General features: G+C 34.6%; 1 protein-coding gene across 1 annotated transcript in view; it reads right to left on the bottom strand.

Annotated features, from left to right (window-relative positions):
- Positions 1–26,035, bottom strand: part of THEMIS (thymocyte selection associated) — a 104,647-nt gene that overhangs the window by 26,927 nt on the left and 51,685 nt on the right. Inside the window, exon 2 of the mRNA XM_031964295.1 lies at positions 11,736–11,894. Coding sequence (XP_031820155.1) covers positions 11,736–11,894 — 159 coding nt within the window. The remainder of the gene's footprint in view (positions 1–11,735; positions 11,895–26,035) is intronic.

Genomic DNA, 26,035 nt, shown 5'->3' with positions numbered 1-26,035 from the left:
ACTTCTCCTTACCTCCTCCCCTAGATAGCAAGTAAATCAATATGTTAAACATGCGCAATTCTTCTATACATATTTCCACATTTATCATACTGCACAAGAAAAATCAGATCAAAAAGGGAAAAAATGAGAAAGGGGGGGAAAAAGCAATCAAATAGCAAAAAAGGTGAAATACTATGTTGTAATTTATATTCAGTCCCCATAGTCCTCTCTCTGGATGCAAATGGATCTCTCCATCATGTGTCTATTGTAATTGGCCTGAATCATCTCGTTGTTGAAAAGAGCCATGTCTATCACAATTGATCATCAAATAATCTTGTGGTTGCTATATACAATGTTTTCTTGGTTCTACTCCACATCAGTAAGTCTCCCCAGGTCTTTCTGAAATCATCCTGTATTGGGGATACAAATAAGAAAGAAAAAGATGGTTCCTGCCTCAAGGATTTTATAATCTAATTAAGGAATGACAACACACAAAAGGAAGCTAAAAAAGGGAGAGGGCCCATCAAAGGGCATACACCTATCAGGGGCATAGTGTATCATAGAGTAGAAACCAAAGAGAACTGCTAATGTTCTCAGAGCATTATAGAAGGCTATGGGATGAGTTTATTGCTCCACCTTCCAGGCCTCAGATAAAGACCTGGATAAAGGGAGAAGCAACTAAGAAAGTCCAAGGGAAGTAACACATATCAAAAATTAAGTCAATCTGTGTGTTAGTGAGATTTCAGGTGATCATGAAAGAGATCTGATATTCCATGGAATGAAAACCAAGTAGAGCTATTGATGGGAAATGGGATTTTTTTTTTTTGAGTTCCATCTTCTTTATTTCTCTTCTTCCCACCTTCCTGAAAGGGAAAGCAATCTGATATAGGTTATATGTGTACAGTCATGTGTGTACAGTCAAGAGTGAAAGAAAAAGAAAATAGAAAGAGGATGACAAAGAGGAAAAGGAAGGAAGGAAGGAAGGAAGGAAGGAAGGAAGGAAGGAAGGAAGGAAGGGAGGGAGGGAGGGAGGGAGGGAGGAAGAGTTTGTATTTAGTTTGCATTCATACTTCATCAGTTCTCTCTCTGGAGGCAAATAACATTTTTCATCATGGGTTCTTTGAGGTTGTCTTGAATCATTGTATTGCTGAGAATAGCCAGGTCATTCACAATTGTTCATCATACAATATAGATGTTGCTCCTCACAATGTTTTTCTGATTCTGCCTATTTCCCTCTACATCAGTTCATGAAAGTTTTTCCAGGTTTTTCTGAAATCCTCCTGCTTATCATATCCTATAGAATAATAACTTCTTTACAATCATAGAACACACCTTGTTCTTTGATCTCATTTCTGTGTGGGGGAAAATTTATTTTTAAAAGCCTAGATTTGTTAGTCTCTTAAATACAATTCAACAATTCTTATAATAGTTGCCAAAGAACTAGATAAAATAACATAATAGGAAGGGATAAAAAACTTGCATAATTTGATTGATGATATATAGAAGTCCCTCTGTGAATAAATTCATGTTTTCAGGTAGGTGGGTTGGTTATGCTAAAATAATTAGAAAACTCAGGATATTATAAAGTAATATAATAAAGAAAAAAATTTAGCTAAGATGCCTTATTCCTTTAGCAGCATCATTATCTCAAAATAATTGCACCTTTTGGAGTTTTCTCCCTAGAAATCCACACTACAAGAAAAATGTTTCTATGGTTCCCTTTATTTTCCCTTAATATATGATTGTGTGAACAGTTGAGAAAAATTAAGTGGTAGAATATAGAAGAAATGACTGATTAAACTATCACTTCAATGAGTTATACAAGTCAAGAAAAAATTCCTTCTTAATAAAAAGCCACAAAGTGTCATATAACTTAGGCCATATAACCTTCCCCTATATCTTAGTGCCAGTAACATTTAAATCCATTTCCACCATCATTACAGATAGACTTTAAAGGAGCAGTTAGGTAGTGCAGTGGTTAGAGCATCAGCCCTAAAGTGAGGAGGATCTGAGTTCAAATTTGACCTCAGACACTTAACACTTCGTAGCTATGTGATCCTGGGCAAGTCACTTAACCTCAATTGCCTCAGCAAAAAAAAAAAAAAAAAAAAAAAAAGAATGTCCAGTTAGGCCTCATAGTGGTAAATCTGACATCAATTTTACTTCCATATCTATTACAAAGAATGGGCCTGAAAATTATTAAAATTATTAGATAATTTTTCCTATAGAGTAATATTTTAATATCAGAAAAACAGTAGATGTTAATTTCTAGTTTTTTAGGTTGTAGTATTTTTAAGGGAAAAAACTGTCTTCCAAATTATACTAGTTACCAATGAGTCTCATTCATTCTGTTGAAAATTACTTCAAAGAGAGAGAGAGAGACAGCAATGGACTAGAATTAAATCTGTCTACCTAAGTAGTGTTATTATAGGGCAGATGATTTTAGATTATAGTTACTTTCCTGCTCTCTATTCCTTAAAGATGAAATAGATGTATCTTACATCAGAAGGCTTGGTTCCTTCTAGTTAAGCAAGCTATATAAAGCTAGTTATACAAAAATCCATCACAAATAGTGAATAGCAAATAAACCCATTCATCTGAGTAGACAGCAAACATAAATCAGATAATTTATATCCATTAGAATATACTAGACAACACACAATGAATGAACTCTCATAACTGAGAGCAAGATATCTCATCTCAACCAAAAGACAGAGTCATCCAAGGAGAAATTTCCCTAAAAATCTAAGGAGGCAAACTGAAAATCAGTAAAATGTTGATAGAGCACTCTCCATGCTACCACTTCACAAAATCTCTTCTCTCTCTCTGGATTTCTTCCCAAAAAGGAGGTGGAACTGCATGTTTTTTTCTCAAAGTAAGAAGACAGCTTCTCTATTTTGCCAACTCATTTTTTAATTAGACACAGTGTGGAGTCATTATTCTCTCCTCTAATTAGAAGAGTCCTAAGCAGATGATCAAGACTTGAATACCAGGTTACACTTAGCTTAGGCAATTTATACTCATTTTATATCCCATTGTTGACAAGTACTATCTTATTTGAGTGGAGTAAGATAGACTCATGTACTCTAATTTTCATGCATATAGAGTAGCAAGGGGTTAACTTTTTCTGACAAGGTGGTAGATTTGAGATTAGGAAGTCTGTGAATTTGTAAAAGGAAAAAAATATTTTTACTAATCATTGATAATATTATGTATTTGTGTGTGTGTGTGTGTGTGTGTGTATTTGTGTGTGTGTGTGTGTGTGTGTGTATTTGAAAACATTATGAGAAGAGCTACAAAGGTTTTATCAAATAACTACAGGGGGTCAATGGCTCAAAAAAAAATATTAAGAACCCATAAGCTTGAATAAGGTAAAGAAGTTAACTTGGTTCATATTAAATTATTCTGGCTAATGAATATCACTGCAAAAGATATGGAATGGAATTGGGGAATGGTAAAGAAAATGTATGTTTCCCTGATCAAAGTATCAAAAGGAATACTTATGGTACTGGGATAGTTAAAGTAAGTAAATCTTTATTCATAAGCTTTCATTTCAAATGAGACTTTTCAAAGTGCTACATGACTACTAACCATTATTAGGGCTCTTCCAATTCCCAGAAATGATCTTTTTCTCTCTTGTTTTTATCTTCTGCCTCTCTAATGCACTTCTCATGTATTTAATTTTGTATTGTGATAATCAGAGTGTAGTTGTTACTTCTGTTGTTCTTTAGCTGTGTCTGACTTTTTGTGACCTTATTTGGAGGTTTCTTGGCAAATATATTGGAGTGGTTTACCATTTCCTTCTCCACCTCATTTTACAGATAAGGAAATTGAGCAAGCAGGATCAGGCAACTTAAGCAAAGTGATACAACTAGTAAGTGTCTGTGGTCAGATTTGAACTCATGAAGATGAATCATCCGGATTCCCGGCCCAACTCTCTCTCTGCATTCTCTCTCTTTTCTACCAAAGTCTAGTAGTGGTTCTCAAAGTATGGTCTAGAGAATCCTGGGGATCTCTCAAACCCTTTTAGAGGGTCTATAAATTCAAAAATAGTTTTTATTTCCAATATGGTAAATGTCTATAAATATAACCCAGATAAACAACAATGCTTTGGAGAGATCCTCAATAATTTTTAATAGGATAAAGATACTGAAAATAAAAGTTTGAGAACCACTGTACTAGACTATAAGAGGATAGGGACTACATATCTTATCTAAACTTTGTGTCCTTTCTACAAGGCAGGCACTAAATGATATATTCATATGTTGAATTGAATTGAACTGAAATCATTCAGTTCCAAATAAAACACTTAGGGGAAATTTAAGTATGGTATTCAAAAATATGAGAGATTCTCATAGAAAGAAATGTGATAAACTGAAACCCACCTTCAAAAACAAAAAGAAAGAGAAAATGAAGTAAAGTAGTATCATGGAAAATCTACCACAATTATATAGGATTGTCTCCCAATGGAGAAAATTGTTAAAGATTGAAAAGACAGACTCAGGGAAGCTGTGCAGTTGTAAATCTATCTTCAAAAATAGGTTAGAATCATACCTGCTTAAAATAGTTTAAATTGAATCTGCATTTAAGTAAAGAAACAGATTCTAAGCCCAAGTCTTTGTGTGTAATTTCTTTCTTTCTTTCTTTCTTCCTTCCTTCCTTCCTTCTCTCCCTACATATTCTACAAAACCATGATTCAATAATTCTCTGAAACCTCCACCAAAACATTTTTAAAAATCTCATCTCTTTAACTTATGCATTATTTTGAAAGCACAGTAACATGTATAGTGTCTGACACACCATGGATATTTAATAAATAGTTTTTATTCGTAAAGATAGCACAAGAAATCTTGCCTTTTCTGCCTAAGGGGCCTGCTTGAATGAGAATTTGTCCATAAAACTGTTATCTGCAGTAATTTATATTTAAATACCTTTCTCTTCAAAAAAGTAAAGACTAAAAATAAACATAAGCTCATAGGCCTAAAAGTTACTGTAAACTGCAAATTCTAGTGAGGTCTTTTCTCTACATTCAAGTAAAGTATCATTCTTGTATCAGTCTGAAAATGATACCCAGTGAAAAAAGGAGGATTCAAAAGGCTCTAGGGACCCAACAAAACTGCTAAATGCCTTAAATTCTGTAGAAAATGTATACTTTGTTTTCAGACTTGTGCGGTTACCTTCTCTTATAAAAACCAAGAAATATCATTCCAATAAATATTGGTAGAATTTTACATGAGCAGGCACTTTGTAGCTATTTCATTAGGTTGTTCTTTGGAAATGAATAGAGACAATGTTCCCTTCTTTTTAAAGGTTGATTCAGTCTGTGGAAAGAAATACAAAGACAAACCCAAAGAGGTGGATGTGCTTTATTAATTAATTGTGAAAATACTTATCAGTAAGTATCTATACATATGTGTGTAGTGTATTTTGATGAAGTGAGTCCATAAGTATTCTGTGTCCATACTTGTAAATATATATACATATATAGATATCATATTCTTTTGCTTAAACTGTAGAAGGATAAATCCAGAGAAAATGTTTTTTAAAGCTGATTTTTTTCTTATTGTAAAGTATTTTTAATAATGTAAAAGTGTTACATATGTTCAATAAAAATCATGTCTTAAAAAAAGGCTCTAGAGACCTCCTGATATTTTGTATCTCGAAGGAATATCAGAGACCCCCTTAATAGAGAAGGGGAATGTCCAATGCTGCCCCAGTTTGACAACTGGTTTTGGGAATTCCCAAGAGAGAGCACATTAGAACAGCTAACTTCTCTACCTCCCAGCATGCTGAACTATTCCAGGGATTATATAGACAACAGAAGTCCCCTTGAGTAATTCAGAATCCATGGAGGAATTTATGTTAGACCAAACCTTTCAGTATTTCCCCAGAAACTACATGATTGAGATAAGCTTCCTAGATTCCCATCACATGCCCTAAAATGAGGGGAGAGAGGGAATGATCCACCTTTCACTCCTTCTGACCTCCTGCCCCAAGCATTGCTTAAAGTTTCACTATTACAATTACATATTTATAAAAAGCAGATTATAGAGCAAAATAAAAAGTGTTGGAACATTTAAAATGTGAATGTTGATTTACTCAAAGTCTCATTATGATCAGCTGCTACTATATCTTCAAAGAAAAGAAATCACAAAATGCAAAGACAATTCTCAGACCTTCTGTTATTCATGGCTCTGAAAAGGGTTTTTTTTCAAACCAATTTAGGCAGGACTCCACACTCCCCTTTATTTAAACGGTCTTAATTTTGCTAATGGAATGTTAGCAGAAAGAGTTGGGGAGCCATGTGGAGCTGATTGCTTTGCTTCAATATGGATGCTGCCTTCGAATTAAACCTACCTAAGTAGCCACCTGTTTATGCTTACGATTATGGAAAGACCCATATGTTTCTCACTGTACACATGGGAGGTAAATATTGAAAAAATTATTCTGGTGTGAAGGGTGAACAGCAGCAATTCTTCTTTTGCTGTCAACATATGCTGTGGTGTTTCCCCCTAATGTGGTGCCTTGCCTGACATATTTGCTGATGTTTACCATGCAGCATTTCCCCCCAAATCTGTTACCCACAGTTATGCAAAACAATTAAAATCCATTCACATTAAATTCAAATTATAAAACCATACCATTTTCCAACATAAGCAAAATATAGTTTTCCTTTGAAACTGAAGTTTTAAATAGATCTTGATTTGAATGCTAAACAAAGACAAACATCTCTATTACCATCATCATCAATACACAAAAGCTCCTCTCCATTTTCTTCCTAGGTCTTGAGATAGTGCAGTAAGTTTTACTTGCACTTAGTTTGATAAGCCTTACAAAAGAATTGAAACCTAGTGTGATCAGAGTGCTGGGCTTGGAATCAGGAAAACCTAAGTTCAAATCCTGCCTTTGACACTTATTATACAAGCCTAATTAAGACCTTTTAACTTCTCAGAGCCCCAGAAAATTGGCACTGATGTCGAGTCATTTCAGGTGTATCGGATTTTTCATGATCCTTTTTGGGCATTTTCTTAACAAAACTACTGAATAGTTTACCATTTTCTTTTTCAGTTCATTTCACAGAGAACTGAGGAAAACAGGGTTAAATGACTTGTCCAGGATCACACAGCTAATAAAGGTATAAGGCTAGATTGGATTTCTGGAATCTCTCTTCCTTATTCCAGGTCCTCTATTCACTGCACCACCTAGCTGATCTCAATTTACAGGCAACATCAATGTTAAAATAAAACCATCTGCTTTACTGGGTCTACTCTGGAATTCAGGTTGGATAGCTCCCACAGAGTTCTGCAGGGAAGGTTGGACTTGGCAAGCAGACTGGCAGATGCAAAGTAGTTAGAAAGATGGAAAGGCGTAACAAAAAAAGCTAGAGCAACAGAGGATACTGGTGTCAGGCTCTAAAAGTGGCACACAAATTAATGTCATTTTTTTTAGTTTGACTCATATTGGGAGAATAGAAAATCTTGATTGACATGAGAAGAGAACCAACCCCCTTGCCACTCTCCTAAAATCATCATTTCTAGGGGGTTGATGAAAAGTTCCCCCATCAACTTGATAAGTCACAGGTTCTTGAGGCTGTCTCTGGGACTTTTGATTATACATACCTTACAAACACACTCATACGCATATACATACGTACACACATCTATACACACACAATATGTATCTATACATATCTATGAATGTCTTGGGTTAGCCTCTTGACTATACTGGAGAAAGACTTACACACCTGTGTAGGTTACCCCCAAAGAATAATTTAACTCCCCCTCTCTCACTGTATAAGATGGGATGTCATAGGAAGAGCCACCCTTTTGTATTGACCTATAAAGGGGAATTAACCGATCTAGGGCGATGCAACATTTTCCCATCTTTCTTTCTTCCTTCCAGGGAGACACAACAAAGATGAGTAAATCTAGCCAAACTCTGCTTGTGGCTGACTTGGCCCAAAAGCTTATTGAAGAACTGGAGGACTAACATAATGGGCCAAGCAGAGAGTTCCTCAATGTTTACTTCTTGATCTCAGTCTTAAGGTGTCAATGGGATAATCTATCAGTAATATGGTAACTATGAAGAAAGGAACTATATGACCAAGTGGTAGGGGCTCCTAAGGCGTGCCTCTCTATATGCTCTAAGTATGAGAGAACCTGAATTGAGCCTCCAAAGCAGAGAAAAGGCATTCCAAAGGCAGTCAATCACAAAATCCAACCTAGGAGCCAAAAGAGGGAGATTTCTTGGACAGTACCAGCCTCAAGGATTGCCTCATTATTAACTCCAAATTTAAAACTTTTGGGATCCAGCTGAGAAAGGGGAATTTTGGTGAATAACAAGCCTCTCAGAGAGAGAAAAAAAAAAGGGTATCATGTGTGAGACTTCATATGTTGGGAGCAGCTGCTACAAGGACCCTAATTTACAGTTAAGATGAGCTTTCCAAATGTTGTGAGAAAAAGGTTATCTCTCTGGCATTCACAAAGGGTTTTCCTTCCAGGGGAGTCCAGACCATAGGATAATGCTTCACATTTGGAGAATGAACTACATCCCTGCCAGCCTTGAAACCAAAAAGACTCTAGGCTCCTGTCCTGGACACTTACTAGTTATAACACTATAGGCAAGAGATAGTAAGTCTCAGGCAACTTTCTAAGATGATAAACGAGTCACTTGACAATCTGCATCTATTTAGAGTTTTCATAACCTAATGAAATCAAAGATCCAAATTAAAATTTAAAAAATCAATTAACAAATGATGTCTAAATGAAAACATAAAAAAATTCAATATTAGCTGATTTGTTTTTATTGACTAATACTCTCCTGCTTTCCTCCCCCTCCACATATGTGTGTGTGTGTGTGTGTGTGTGTGTGTGTGTATAATGCATATGTATGCATTTAGACATGTGTATCTATGTGGAAAAATATACATACATATTTTATGTTATAGGGAAGATTCCTAGATGACTGCTGCTACCATCAAATTTGGTGGGGAAAAAAACATGAAACAAAACAAAACAAAACAAATCCCATAAAACAAAATATATATCTATATCTATCCTCAAATATTTATATTTGAGATATAATTTATATTAATTTATGTGTGTCTCAAATACAGAAGTTTTATTTTTAAGGAAATGAAAATATTTGCAAATTTATTTTTAGAGTAAATTCAATATTGTTTTCTACATGCAATTGAGATTCAAGCATTGAGAAGGAAGAATCAGGCAAAACTATACTGTTAGATTTCTTTTTAATAGTTTAAAGGTCTAACCATAAAGGTTAGATTATAAGAGGTAGATTATAATACAATTAACAATGTTTGAAAATAACATAAGGTGTGTTTTCCATTATTTTTGAAAATTGTAGCAGCATGAATATTATTTGTATAATATTAAAACAGAAAATTTATCTTCATCTAAATAAATCAATGAGAAAATGCTTTTCTAAATTTTTTTTTATATATTAAACATTATACTTATTTTATGAATGGGGGAAAAGAGTCATTTGTTTAGTTGATTTTTTTTTCCTTTAGCCAATTCAATGCTTCTAGTAAGATAACAACTCTCTCTATTAAAGAGAAAATATCTCTCTTCAATCAAAATAACTGAAACCTTTTGGGATTGTGTAGAAAATGTAATTCATGTAATTCATATAAGAAGTAAAATTTTTATATACATTAATTTCCATGAGTCACCTGAAAACCTTATTTCTTGATAATATTAAAGAGTATTAGTATTTTATATGGATTTTTCCAGTGAGACAAAGCCTGTTAACATTTTGCAACCCCCTACTGCAATCAGATGTCTTCAAATGATCATAGGATCATGAATTTTAAAAGGAAGAGGGATAAGTCATTTAGTCGAACACTCTGAAAGCTTCTAAGGTAAAGTGACTTGTCCACAGTCACATCGTGACTGAAGTAAGATTTGACATCATCACATAACAAGGGCATGCCAGAGATAGCTATTTTCAGGATGTACTTTTGGATCTCAGAAATGGTCAAAGGGCTTAAGCTCTTGTTTTGCTACTTGTTAAACTTAAGAAAGTAACAGCAAAAATGTTGATAATGTAGATCATATTTGTAATTATATGTGAGTAATTTTTTCCCCCTGAAGAATTAGTTTTAAAACATTTACCAGCATGCCTCTGGCACATAAATGTCAGAGTCAGAGTCAAAATTTGAACTCAGGTCTTCTTGACTTCAAGTCCAACACTCTGATTCAATCTAATTAAATCTATAATATAACTTATTGCAACAAAGAAGAAAAAATGGCATAATTTCCATCCTCAAAGACAGTTTTGTCAGTGTCTTTCCTAAAGTGTGGTGAACAAAACTGACAATAATATTCCAAATGTGATCTCATCAGAGCAAAGTATCCAGACTAACATATCCTTATGTTCTGGAACAAAAGACCTCTCTTAAAGCATTCCTGGATTAAACAAATTCTTTTTGTTGCTACAATATCCAGAACTTGTAGCTCACTAAAACCCCAAGTTTTTTTTTTTTTCAGACAAATTGTTATTTAACTGTACATACCTGTGTTGCACTTTGAATAAGTTGAAGATCTGTGCAAGAATTTACATTTATCCCTGCTGAATTTTCATCTTAGAAGATTCTGTCTAACATTCTAGATAGTCAATGTCATTTTAGATCCCAACTCTGTTATTCAGGGTATTAATTTTTCACACACACACACACACACACACACACACACACACAACCTGCAAATTTGATGAGTAGTATCTTTCCATTACTCTTATGGGAAATAAGTCAGATATAGACTGTAAGTGATTCTTTTCCAAGCCCCAAAGTGAGGATATAACAATCCAGAGAATTTTAGAAAAGGATCATCATTCTCTTTAGGGGCCAGGCCTTTAGAGGCCTCAGGATTGAACTCAGTCTACATGCTCAAATTCACCAGCTAGAGGACCTTGGAGAAGGAGAGTTTGTGCAGTTTATATGTTGTTGATAACCATTTTAGTTGGAAGGCATTCTCTGATTTTGTACTCATTATTAATATTTTTCTCCCTTTAAGTCTATCTCTAACTGCAAATATATCTCAAATAACTTCTCCAAGCCAGCAACTCAAATCATGCAATAATGTAAATAGGAAAACTCAAAGGGATGTCTTGAGCAACAACTGGCCTTATGAAAACATTGGCAAAAAGTTAACTGTCTTAACTTTAACAGGAAACATTCCTTCTGGTGGAAGGATAAAAATCTGCACATCTGTTTGAAAACACTGCTAGTTGAAAAGGAAATTGGTCTAAGGTAGAAAGACACTACATAAATCCAACCTCTTACTATTATCATTATCAAATAAAATAGCTTTCATTTGGAAAATGTCTAACAACATAAATGTGAGCCTGGATTTAAAGGGGGTTTTGGAGGAGGAATGTTCCTTACAAAAGATAAATCACTCAGACTTTTGAGTAAAGGAAGTTTAAGAGGAAGAAAGAGAAAATTTAAAGCTCAAGAATTTCTATCATTCTTTTAAATTGCTTGAATTGTATGGATTCCAAATCAAAATAAGCTAAGTTAATATGACATTTTAAAATAAAGATTTCTCAAGCATATATACAGCAAAACTATGAATGAGAATAACAGATCATTTTCCCTAGAGTGAGAACAATTGCTTCATTCCTGTTAACTGTATGAATGCATTAAAAAAACAACAACAAAAGCAAAAACCCACACTCCTGCATTTTCTCAAATGAAGAGACACAATTAATAATATGATCACAAGATATTGTACCTGGAAAATTTAAAGGCAGTTCAAATTTGGGAGAACATTGACCATCTTCATTTTCCTTACAAATATTAGCCATGATCTTCTTTATTTTGAAACTATTTACTTTGATCACTTCTCCTGTTGATAGACAGCATTCATTTCCAAACATTTCATAAACAGAACCTAAAGGAGAAGAAAAAAGATTTATTATAAAGTGACTCAGGTTCTAATATCTCTATGAAGAAGATAAGAAGTCAATATCCTGGTACACAGTGTATCTCAAAAGATAAGTTAACTGCATGAAAATTTTTGGAATACCCTGTATCATCATGATAATCAATATCATTTTAGTTCCATTTAGCAATTGATAAAGATGAATTATTAAAGGTTTGTTGATGCTTTTTGTTTTATATACCACAGTAATTTCTCCTTGGCTTGGCTAGGGAGTACAGTGATTAGAGTACTAGGCTTGGAGTTAAGAAGGCTCATATTCCTTGACTTCAAATCTGACCTCAGACACTTATTAGCTGGGTGACACTGAGCAAGTCATTTAATTCTAGTTACCTCAGTTTCCTTATCTGTTTGAGCTAGAGAAGGAATTACCAACATCTTTGCTAAGAAAACTCTAAATGGCATCAAAGGAGAGTCATACAAGACTGAAAACAACTGAACAACAATCATTTCTCCTTATCTTCACCTCCCTATACAATAAACACGTGTATCAAAGGGAAACACTTAAACAAAACCACCTGATTTCATATCAGTGGTTGCCCACCTCTCTAGTAATAAGGAGGTTTGTTTTATTATAAGTTCTTATGCCCCAGAGCTATTCATAATAAAGTAGACTTCAGCTGATTTATTGTTATCGCTCACATTATTGTATTTATGTATCAGTTGTTTTCTTGATTTTCTTTTCTTCATGATCTATCATTCATGCAAACTTTTTTTCATGTATATAATATCACCTTTCCATTACTAAAATGAATTTAATCAAGTTTAATACAAACACATTTATCTAAAACCTTAATTGATTGCCTAGTCTATTTTCCACAGCAGCTGCTTCAGATTTTCTCACCCTTCCTCAAGTCTATCATAGCTCTTGATCCTGAATTCTTTACACTAATGATTTTGCCTCAAACTTCATGGGAAAAAACTGACAGTTGGTTTTTTTTTTTTAATTTTCTCCTCTCCTCTTCATTTTATAAAATTAAGACAACTTCTTCCTTTCTCCTCTTTATCTTTGATCTCAGTTAAAGAGGCAGACCTTCTCCTTGCCAAAACCACCCCTACTCTCTACATAGTACTTCCCTTATCACAGTTTTCTTTTTCCCTATCTCTTATGTCAATCTTTCTCTATAGTCTAGTTCCTTCTCAATTCCCTACAAATATAATCATGTCTACCCCAAACTTAAAAAAAAAAATTCCCACTTGATGCCAGCAACCCTATTAGTTATCATCCTATGTCTCTTCTTCCCATGGTAGCTAAACTACTTGAGAAAACTATCTACATTATTTATCTCCATTTCTTTTCCTCTCACTCTCTTCTAAACCATAAGCAATCTGGCTTCCGACTCCACCATTCAACCGAAACTGTTCTCTCCAAAATCAACAATGATCTTTAAATTTAAAAATATAATTATTTCTTCTTGATCCTGTTCCTTTCCCAACCTCTTTGTACAATTTAGCAAGTAAGCACTTATATAGCCATTTAAGTTTTGCAAAGTACTTTACAAATATAATCTCATTTTATCTTTAAAAACAAAACAAAACAAACCTTGGGGTATAGGTGCTATTTTCACTCCTTTTTTATAGATAAGAAAACTGAGGAAGATCAAAGTAAAGGGATTTGCCTAAAGCCATATAGTGGCAGGATTTGAAATTGGGTCATCTCAAGTTCAGGTCTAGCACTCTATCTACTGAATCATCAAGCTGCCTAGTATTTGCTATTGTTAATTTGTCTTTCTGGATACACTCTTTTTACCAGGTTTTTATGATGCTGTACTCCTAGATCTCCTATCTATCCAAACTGTTCTTTCTCAATCTCTTTTGATGGTTTTTCATTAACTGGTCTCACTACTTCAAATTTCTTGCCAATTAAATACATCCTCCTCTCAGTAGCCAAGGTAATTTTTCTAAAGTTTAGATCTCATCATATGATGCCATACTCAAAGAACTCCAAAAGTTGCTTACTTCTTCCAAGATGAATCATCGAACTTCTCTGTTCAGCATTTAAAGTTTTTTTTTTTTACAATCTGGCCTTTTCTCCAACTTCCTACTTTTCCAGGTTTCTTATAATTTTGCTCCACAGGGGGTATGTAGAGTACTCAATAAGGATTTGATGAACTCTTTTCAGGGCTTCTCATCCACCTTTGATGTTCACCTTTGCCCAACTCTCACCAGTGGATACAAGAAATTATACCATGTGCAGTGCTCACCAATGTACTGTACATGTTTTTGCCTTGCCAGAAAGGCTAACCCAGGTTGAGGATAACCAATAGGCCTCAAATCCATTGGGGAGTTAAGGATCTCTATCACCAAACATGAAGATTTCCTGTGAAGAAAAGGGCTAGTGAGAAAATTTGTTCTTATGATTGTAGAAGGCCAGTATTGAATAAATCCATGAAAGGCAAAAGACTGGTTCACGAATGGCAGCTAGTCAAACTTTTGGCTCATCATTTCCCTAAAAATGAATTATAAAGACACACTTGATAAATTTAGGGTAATCTTGATGGAGAATGCATGCCACAGGAAGAAGACATTTTAACTATACTATTTACCCTTTAACAATAAATTAAAAGACATACTTGAGGTAGAATACCTCATTATTAATATGATTAGTATGATAATTTCTGCTATTTACTACTATTTTGACAAGTACTTTGGAATTGATAAAAACCACAACTATTCTGTTGATCTTGATGAGCATCACAACTATGTTATTTACAATTCTATGTTGATAAGTACCTTGGTATTGATAGTTAAAGTGGATACTAAAATGTCAAAGTATGGATTGTGCATTAACCCTGGATGTCATCTGAAAGTAGCTCTTAATTTTGTAACACTAGTCTAGAAGGTATATAAACACTGGCACTCAGATTAACAAATGGAGATTGCAAAGCCTATTTTCTGTTTGGCCTTGGATATTCATTCATACTCTCTGTATTCACTATAGCTAGACTCCAACATATGATCATGAAGGCAGCTGAAGCAGACAATATGGAGAACTTAGATCTTAGTCAGATATTGAAGATACCAAGATTATCCACTGCTTCCCAGGCCATTGGATCATCTTCATCACTGTCATCCTAAATTTTGTTTTACCATTGGACTACACAGACTTCACAAGTTCCCATTTCTGTAGAAGTTACTTCCCTTCTCAGAATGCCTTCTATCAACTCAATATCCTTTATTGTTTACATATATTGTTTACCTGTTTACATATTTTTTCTGTCATTAGGCTATATACTCCTTAAGGGCCAGGACTACCATTTTTGCCTTATGTATGTATTTTATGTATTTTGTTTTAGTTTAGTGATTTGCACATCTTACGTACTTAATACTATAAGTGTTTGTTGATTTGATTTGATTTGACTGGACCTAAAGGAATAATAGCTTCCTAATCTAGTCAATAAGCAAAGTAAATGCTACTTTTCTACTAAAGCCTTTAGTTTGCATTCTTCTCATACTTTTAGCTTGTGTTGAAATCAGAATGAAAACAAATCATAGGTTGTTGGAATTTAGGGTGTATTTTTGCTACATCAGGGATAACCTAAAAACTAGGAAGGAGGGGAAATCTAAGGACAGAAGGAAAAACAGCAGTCACTTATTAAGAAAGGTTCCACTTTTTTGAAACAAAAGGATTTGCAACTGTCAATGCTGAAAAATTACCTATGCATATATCTTGTAAATAAAAAGCTGTAATAATAATAAAAAAATTTTTAAAAAAGAAAGGTAGTTTGATGCAAAAGAAATCACACAAGGCTAGAGATCAGAAAACCTAGTTACTTTTCTTGGCCTTAGCTATTTAGAATGACTTGGACAAAACTACAATCCCACTGAGCCTCAGTTTCCAAAACTAGAAAATAGGCATAATAAAAAAAAAACTGTTTCATTTATTTATTTTGCTCAGTTTGTGCAATTTTTTTTACAATGATGATCAAATAAATATCACAGAAAATACCAGGCATAAGAAGAACCAGTAACTCCTTAAACATATTTAAAAAGTAACCATCAATAAAATCTACAATTTCAGGTGTACATTCAAAAATAACTGAAGTATGAGTGATAAGCAAAGTAAAATAGAAATTCGAATGCAAAGGAATAAATCCAACTTTTTCTAAATTATTACACAAATTTGAAGGGTTATGGGAAACGTAACTCTTGACTGGAATATGGTACCTATGAAAGAACAAATTTAAAAGAGATGGCAGAGTAGCACTGAATATTAACCAAATGTATTCATGGGTAAAAGACCAAGAACCAAAGGAGAGGAATCATCAAAGAAAACATTTAAATGAGAATTACTGCAGGGAGAAGAGAAATGATATTATTATAGAAGCCTGCTATACACCACCAGGGCAGAAGAAAGAATTATCTGTAGTTCATGAAGCAAACATCAAAACTAGCATAAAGACAACTTACATTAACAGGGACTTCAATTATATGGATATTTCCTGGAAGGGTGTGTGTATGTGTGTGTGTGTGTGTGTGTATGTATGTGTATGTTTATGTCTGTATCTATTTGTCTCTGTCTCTTGCTTTCTCTCTGACAACAGCAAATGAGATAACATATTGTTTACGTGTTTTAATGATAATTTTGTTTGTGAAACTGAATAAAACAAAGGTGAATTATTTTTCTGAAATGATTCTAAAAGGAGAAATGGATCTCTATGGTAGAAAAGATAGAAATCCATCTTCAAATCAAAAGAAGGAAGAATACTGGGAGGACATCTGACATGAATGCTAGATTTAAGGAGAGAGGTTTTCAAAAGGTTCAGAGAAAGAATAGATAGTAATCCATGACTTAAAATTTTTATAGGGCAGTTTAGTAGAGGAAGGATGGAAAGTTCTTAATACTGAAAATATTGTAATGCCCTGAATAAAGTTATTATGCCTCTCCCCTCCCCCCTTTCCTTAGCATTAGAACTGGGAGAATTGAGTCAGGAAAAACCTTGAGGCTCCTTTTCCCACTTTACATACCATTGCGTCATAAACTCCAGGTGCATCATCTCAATCCTTGCTGAAATAATTCCCCCTCCTTTTGAGTATTTCCCCCCACCTCAAAGTCTCCTGTCCTCCACCTTCTTGTCTTGACCCCTATCCTGTCAGAATGAAGTTATGATCCTTTCCTGGAATTATGGTTTATTTGTCCTCCCAGAGTCCTGGCTCCCCTTTATCTGCCTTTGTTAAACTCTAGTCTGCAAAAACCCTATATAAGTTCCCGACATCAGTTCCTTGGGCAGAATGATTTTGAACATGAGTTCCATTCAATCAGCTACCCTAAAACTCTATACATTAAAATATTAAAAACCAATCTCTGTCTTGCCTCAGTTTCTCTGGCATTACAATATGAAGATACAAAGAGACACACTTTCAATAAAGGGGAAAAGGCTGTGAGGGATGTAGAAGACCCTTACCCAAAATGACCACTCAGAGATCACTCAGTAGAAGGCAGAAAAGTTGTTTATTGAAAACCTCTGGAGGATGAGTCGTCCCATCACGAGATAAGAAAGAGAAAGCTCATGGTAGGAGGGCTAAAGAAGTAGTAAAATTATATAGCTTTTATACAAGAAATTACATCACAAGTAAGAGAATATTGAGAAGGGGAAGGGAGGCATCTAATTGGTTGTTGCTATTTGGAAAGATTGGAATGGAAGGTTTCAGGGAAATCTCCTGATTTCTAAGAAACAGAAAATCAGGCCTTCAGGCTTAATCAAGCAGATAGTGGTCCAGCTAATAGACTAAGTATCAATAAATGCCAAATACCAATAAATGTCATAAGCTCAGGTTAAGTAAATATATTTATAGTTGGCCAAGGCTCAGGTAAATGAGCCTGCACATATTATACAGGTCATAGGGGAAACACAAAAATAATGAAAATAAAATACAGAAAAAGAATTCATACATTCCTGTAACTTCTTCACCTTATCTCTCTCTATTCTATACAAAGCCAACTTCTCAGAGATGAGTATATAAAAACAACATATACAATAAACTAAGATTTTTAAAGAGACATGTATAAAAAATAGAAGGCAAGGTAGGTCATGGAGATTGAATACAAAAAGAAAAAACAGTTCAATTAGAATAGAATAAGGAGCTTTATATCCCAAAATTGTTAGAATATACAGGAGCTGTTGGAATACACAGGAGCCACCTGACAGTGGCTGCTGGAGATCCAACCCAGAATGGCTCTCCTCTTGTGAGAGGATGATACAAGGAGACTGAAAGACAGTTTCTGTTCTCTGACACTCTGACCTCCTCTTCCCTCTGCCTCCAATTTATTTCATTCCCATTCCGTAACACCTGTGTCAGCAAAGGCTGCCCTGCAACTCCTTCAGATGTTATGATCCACAGCTGTGGAAGCTCTCAGAGAATTGACCTGTCCCTTAACACAAAATGTATTTAAATTAAGGTAAATTGAGAAAGTTCTGAATATGATCAATTTATTAGTTAGCCTATCAGTAATCTATAAATTGGGTCAATGGTCTCTTACAATGACCAAAAACTCTCAGTGAATGTTGTGCCACAGTTCCCTTTTATTGTCCTGACTGGGTTTCCCTGAACTGTTCTGCTTCAGTTCCTAATTGTTCTGCTCAACCCTTTAACACCACCCTTCCCTCCTAATCATCAGGATGCTTGATAAGGAGAAAGATCTTCTATCTTAGACATCATGACCCCAGCCCTTCCCTGATTATCAGAATGTCCAGTGACTACCCTTATCCTGTCAGAACCGGATTGATAGGCCGTTCCTGCTCTCATTTCTCTGATTTTGCCCCTGCCTCAGTCTATCCCCTGGTAACTTGGAGCCACCTGCATATATATGTCATTGACAACTCACATTAGCTGCTGGATTCTTTGGACATCAGCCCGGGGGTAGCATGCCCCCAACACAAACTCAAATAAAATATTAAAAACACTCTAATCTCTATCTTGCCTCAGTTTCTCCAGCATTACATGAGGGTCTTTTAAACCTAGATGTGTGTTCCTTCTGATTGGCCTGACAGTATATCTCACTTGGACCTCCCCTGACAAAGGTAAGACAATCCTGTTTGATAGATAGTTTAATATGGAGGTAAGATGAGAATCACCTTAGCTTTTCCTTGTTCAGAAAAAAAGGAAATAGTCCTCAGAAAATAAGATCGGGTCTCAATTAATTGGAGTAATCTTCAGTAGCTGTGAATGAATCAACTAGAATTTGGGTTGAATGGATGATGGGTGAAGTTGTTGTTATTGTTATTGTAGTCTTTCTTTCTCAAAGAGGACCAATAACATTAGGAGTGTGGGTAAGATTACAAAGATGGACAATATCAGGGTGGAGATACAAATAAAAAAAAACCCAAAAAACAAAAAGAGTCAAATTGACTACAGGTTCCTTGAGTACAAAGCACGGGGCACCTAGGTGATACAATGGATAGAATGCCAGTCTGGATTCAGGAAGATTCATTTTCCTGAGTTCAAATCTGACACTTGCTAATTGTGTGACTGCAAATGACTTAATTCTGTTTGACTCTGCTTCTTATCTATAAAAAAAGGAAGTGATAAACCACTTCAATATCTTTGCCAAGAAAACCCCAAATCGAGTTACAAAAAGTTGGATACACTGAAGTGACTGAACAACAAAAATGCATATAAAGTACTTTATACATATTATCTCAGTGTTATGCCTACAGAGTAAAATAAGCAGAAACAAGAGAGCCAATTATTTCTATAATAATAGTGGGAAAGATATACTTTGAAAGATTTAAGAAGTGTAATTAGTGCAATGACCACCCACAAAAGCAGAGAACTTATTTTTAGAAATAACTAATATGGAAATAATTTCATTTGACTATATGTATATTTGTTAAAGTGCTTTTTTTTTCTTTTTTTTTTTTTTCTTTTTAAATAGGGAGCAAGAAATGGGAGAAAAAAATGCTTGTTAGCTGAAAAAACAAAGAAGAAAAACAATAGGGGCTAGATTAAATGGACTACTGTTAGATTTTTACAAGTCAATAAACCAACCTTATATTGGACCTGACTCAATCTATCATTAAAAATGCAAGATTCTTGGTTCACTTTGTTAAATAGAAATTTTTTTATTCAAGTCTTTCTTCCTGATGGAGACACAAACTAAAGTTTATTAAAAACCAAGGTAGAAAACAACAAGATAGAAATCCCTCTAGATCAGCCCAAAAGATTCAAACAGCCTTTAAAGACAACTTTTCATAGTAAGAGAAAGACAATATTGATAAAAAACATAGTTTTAAAGGGAGATTTAAAAGCACCATCTATTTCAACTTTTCTCCACATTTTAGGGAAGTGAAATTAGAAATTGAGGGAAGAGGATGAAAGCTATTGTGATTAAGTGCTAAATTGTAGGTAGGAAGAGGGGCACAAAAGCACATGCCATAGACAAGCTGAAGTTTTCCTCCCTCCCTCCCACCCCACCAACGGATCTTCACACAACAAACTGAATAACAAGATCCAGGAAGATGAACTAGAATGGAAACAGTGGGGGTTGCCACATAAATTTCAATAACTTTTAAACCTGAGCTTCCTGGTGGTAAGAGTTTACTTTGAATTTTAGCATAAAAGAAGAATATAGTAGATGTATAAAAAGATTAAAGGTAATCAGTAGTTAATAAAAATTTGTTGAGCACCTACTAAGTAGTAAGAAGCATGTTAAACTCTGAGGATTTTAGGACAAACCAAAACAAAGACAATCCCTGCCCTCATAGAACTTACATTCTAATGAGGAGATAATACATCCAAGGAAACTAAAAAGGAGAGAAGAATGAGGAAAAAATAGAAGAGTACCATGTATGAGGACATTAAGAGAAATCCAAAAAAGTTAAAAAGCAGTATATCTTATGGGAAATTAGGAGATTATCCTAAGACCCCTCCTTAAAATGAAGCCTTTAAAGTTCTTCTATTATAGATAAAACATCCTTTGGACAAGATTAGAAGTGAAGTAATAAACTGGGGGAAATGTTTACATCCAAGGGTTCTGATAAAGGCTTTGTTTCTAAAATATATAGAGAATTGACTCGAATTCAAAAGAATTCAAGCCATTCTCCATTTGATAAATGTTCAAAGGATATGAACAGACAATTTTCAGATGAAGAAATTGAAACCATTTCTAGCTTTATGAAAAAGTGCTCTAAATCACTACTGATCAGAGAAATACACATTAAGACAACTCTGAGGTACCACTACATACCTCTCAGACTGGCTAAGATGACAGGAAAAAATAATGACAAATGTTGGAGGGGATGTGGGGAAACTGGGACACTGATACATTGTTGGTGGAGTTGTGAATGAATCAAACCATGCTGGAGAGCAATTTGGAACTATACCCAAAGGGCTATTAAACTGTGCATACTCTTTGATCCATCAGTGTTTCTATTGGGTTTATATCCTAAAGAGATCATAAAGGAGGGAAAGAGACCTACATATGCAAAAATGTTTTTAGCATCCCTTTTTGTAGTGGCCAAAAACTGGAAATTGAATGGATGCCCATCCATTGGAGAATGGCTGAATAAGTTCTGGTATATGAATGTTAATAGAATATTATTGTTCTATAAGAAATGACCAGCAGGATGATTTCAGAGAAGACTAGAGAGACTCATATGAACTGATGTAAGTGAAATAAGCAGAACCAAGAGAACATTGTACACAACAACAAAATTATATGATGATCAGTTCTGATGGATGTGGCTCTTTTTAATGAGATGATTGAGGCCTGTTCCAATGATCTTGTGATGAAGAGAGCCATCTATACCCAGAGAGAGAACTGTGGTAACTGAATGTGAATCACAACATAGCATTTTCACTCTTTTTGTTGTTTGCTTGCATTTTGTTTTCTTTCTCATTTTTTTTTCCCTTTTTGATCTGATTTTTATTGTGCTGCACAATAATTGTGGAAATGTATATAGAAGAATTGCACATACTTGACATGTGTTGAATTGTTTGGCATCTGAGGGAGAGGTTGAGGAAAAGAGGGGGGAAATTTTTAACACAAGGTATGGCAAAGGTCACTGTTGAAAAATTATCCATGTATGTGCTTTGAAAATAAAAAGTTTTAATAAAATAAAATAAGCTTAATTTTGACAATGAAGAACTTTATTCCCACAAAATTAGTCAATCATTTTGTTGCTAAAAATTGCTGCTAAAAATAGCTCATGGAGTTATTAATGTGATCCAAAGTTAACCATACCTGAAATTAATTCAAAACTGTTATCAAAAAAACCCTCCTTTAGTTATTCATCTACCTTTATTAACTTCTAGAGTCATTAAAAAAATTGGATCTGAAAGATAATAATAGAAGGTATCCTCCAACTCACCTCATTTTACAGATAAGGGGACTGAGGTTCAAGGAAGGTAATCCTTGTTAAAGATGGCAGCAAATGAATTCAACTTCTCTGATTCCAAAATCAATGATTATTTTTAGTTTATTTAATCATGGGTCATCTAAGAAGGCTTCTGAGTTTTCTTTTCACCAGGAGGCTTGATCCCAGACTGAAAGATATCATCTATTTTTATGATCTCTGAAAAGCCACATGCAATTTAATATGCATAACAGTATTATGGTAGCCAAAATGTGCCTGGAATACATATACACACATAAACATAAGAATCTTTTTTTATGATTTCCTCTTAACCCCAAGGAATACATCACAGACATGCAAAACCTAAATCTATTAAATCTTTACAGACTGATTCTTTCCAAAGCAAGGCATATGTTTGCAGCACAATGCCAAACATCAGAGAAAGCTGGAATAAGGTTACCTATTTTCAGTGATCAAACAATGCCCCTGAAGGCTGTAATTAAAGAGCCATGTGCCTTTGAAATCACCTTTTTGGAATTGATATTTTACTCAATAAAAAAAACTACATTTGTATCCTTTTATAAACCCATCTTTAGTTTGAAAATCCACATAAGTAGTACTGAGATCACATCAGAGCATCCAAAAGCCTTTTATTAATATATTGTTCTTCCATCTCTCCTACCATGTTAAATATGTATGTGGGGATGAAAGCTGCTAATGTTTTGATATTCTTCTCTCTGATTTTATTTTCAAATACGGGGAATAACTTTGAATTTACATAAAGAGAAAGGACCCTCAGTACCAACATAAGATGTAATGGTTATTCAAAGCCAATTAACACAATTAGAGCTTGGTAAATTAAAAGTTCCATTCATAGATTCTATCTCAATTAAGTCAGGTGGTGTCAAAGAGACCATGTTGGTGGTTATCATGAAAATTTATGTCATTGGTCAAGTGTGGATTGTGTAGTAAGAAAATAATAATGCCAAGAAGAACAAGTCCTATCATTTCAATGGTGCTAGAACACCTGGGTGAAGAACTGTTACCTAGAAATTTCTTCATTTATTGTCATATACATTAGAGCACTAAGACTACATGATTTTCTCATTGAGATGATATGATTTGTTCAGTCTCACATAGCTGATATATGTCAGAGAGAGCACTTGAATTCAGTTCTTCCCTACTTTGAGATCTCTCCTCCATTCATGCTGTCTGTAATAGTAATAAATAACAGTGATAATGATAACCTACATTTATATAGTATTTTAAGTATTTTGCAAAGCACTTTGTATATATGATCTCATTTGAATTCTACAACTCATTGAAGTTGTTACTAGAGTTATTATGATCCCCTTTTTACACCTTATTAAACTGAGACTTAGATTAATGACTCTCCTAGGATCACACAGTTCAAAATTGTCAGAAGCAATATTTGAACCCAAGTCCTCTAGATTTCATATTTAGCTCTCTGTTAATTATCTCATGCTGTTCCCCTTGTTTAATCACATTGTATAATGATAATTACAAAAATATAAAATTGGCCATTATTTGCCATTCTCCTCTGTGCTCATCTTGAGTCACCACATAAGCTTTTTTTAAGTTTAATGATGGCAAGACTTCAGTTTCTTAGAATCACAGACTTAGAACTGGTAGGAATATGAAAGGTCATCTAGTCCAATCCCTTCATTTCACAGAAATGGCCTAAGAAAGTTAAATAGTTTTCCCAAGGCCATATAGATAGTAAACAGTGGAACTAAGATTTGATTTGAGATCTGCTGTTTTAGAAGCAAAGCTCTTTGTTTCAAGCTGCCTTCACAACTACAATAGAGAGGATGGTTAGTGGGGACCCTTTAACTCTCCTACCCTGCCGATAGAATGAGACACTTGAATAGAGGGAAGGAAGAAGGAGGTAATTAATGGACGAATAAGCTAGGAGACATCCAAGGGAGCACACTGGTTAGGTCTCACTATTTGAATGCCTGACTCCTTGGATGTGTTGGGTAGCAGCATTTATTTATTAATTGTTTTTGTATTGACATCTTTTTTTTTTACATTCCTACTTCAGAATGGACAGACCCAATTACCAATAAGGCTCACCTTTGGGCAGAAAGTTCATAAGTGTGAAATTAGATAATCAGTGATCATGTCTCCAGAGTTGATGGTTGATAGGGCTAAGAAAGACTATTATAATGGCAATTTCAATTTTCCAGGTGAATTATTGAGAGAGCTTTCCAGGGGAATTGGACAGACCAGTTGAGTTTAATTATGTTGGACAGATTTTTACAGGTATTTGACCACTCTGAATCTCCTATGGTACAGAATTATTCAGGAATCTGACTAAGGAGGATATAAATTCCTTGCAGATGTGTTTGAAGAATTTACTTAATGCAGCTCTAATCTTTCACATTCAGATCTTCTTTCACCCTACACTATACCTTCTTACCTATCATATGGACCAGTTTGTAAGAGAATAAGCTTTTATACAGCAGCAACTATGTGCCAATCATTGTGCTAAGTATTTTTGCAAATATTTTCACTTGATCCTCACAAAAACCCTATGAGTTAGTTAAGTAATCAATTAATTAAGTGCACAATATGTGCTAGCAACATGCTAAATTCTTGGGATACAAAAAGCAGCAAAAGACAGATTCCAAGAAACTTAAAATAAAATCAAGGAGACAACCTTCAAACAAATATATACAAAGCAAACTATATAAAGGATAAAAAGGTAGGTATTATTATCTTCATTTTACACTTGAGGAAACAGATTAAGTGACTTGCCCAAGATCACATAGCTACTATCAGAGATCAGATTTGAATTCAGATATTTCTGATTCTATGCATTCTGCCACTAGCATAAACAGACTACTTTTCCAGCAGTTCCCCTTTCCAGTCCATCCTCCACCCAGCTGCCAAATTAATATTTCTAAATCACACATCTGAATATATCAATACTCAAAAGGCCATTTAATGGTGCCCATTGAAATTAAGACAAAACACGAACACTTTTTCTTAGAATTTAGAGCTCTTTATAATCCAGTTCCAATCTACCTTTCCAAGATGACTACACATCATTTCTCTTCTGTATTCTAAACTGCCTATTTGCTGTTCCCCATACATAAAATCCTATCTCTGGACTCTATGACTGACACATACCTAGAATGGTTTTTCCACATTATTTCTGATTCTTGGGATCCCTAGGTCTCTTTAAGTATTAGCTAAAGGACCATTTCCAGATTCCTCTCATTGTTAATGCCTCTCACCCAAATCATTTTGTATCTATGTTATATGTATTCTGCATTTACTTATCTATGAACATTTTACATCCCCCTAGTAGAATTCAAATTCCTTAAGGGCAGAGAATGAAATAAGTATATGAAAAACTTACCATACCAAAAGTATATAGTATTCATTTTGTATTACCCCAGCAATCTAGCAGGGTGATTGACTTAGTGTTGTTCAGTAATTTCCATCATACCCTATCGCAGGGGTCCTCAAACTTTTTAAATAAGGGGGCCAGTTCACTGTCCCTCAGACTGTTGGAGGGCCGGACTATAATAAAAACAAAACCTTTGTTTTATGGGCCTTTAAATAAACTTCATAGCCCTGGGTGAGGGGGATAATCGTCCTCAGCTGCCCAATCTGGCCCGCCAGCCGTAGTTTGAGGACCATAGAAATAGTTTGTGACCTCATTTGAGCTTTTCTTGGAAAAGACTGCCCTTTCCTTCTACAGTTCATTTTACAAATGAGGAAACTAAGGCAAATAGGGATGTGACTTGCCCAGGGTTCCACAACTAG

This window comes from Sarcophilus harrisii, chromosome 4 (genome assembly GCF_902635505.1).
Source record: "Sarcophilus harrisii chromosome 4, mSarHar1.11, whole genome shotgun sequence".
NCBI classification, from domain to species: Eukaryota; Metazoa; Chordata; class Mammalia; order Dasyuromorphia; family Dasyuridae; genus Sarcophilus; species Sarcophilus harrisii.
The sequence above is the reverse complement of the archived record's forward strand: the minus strand, read 5'-3'. Positions and strand labels throughout refer to the sequence as shown.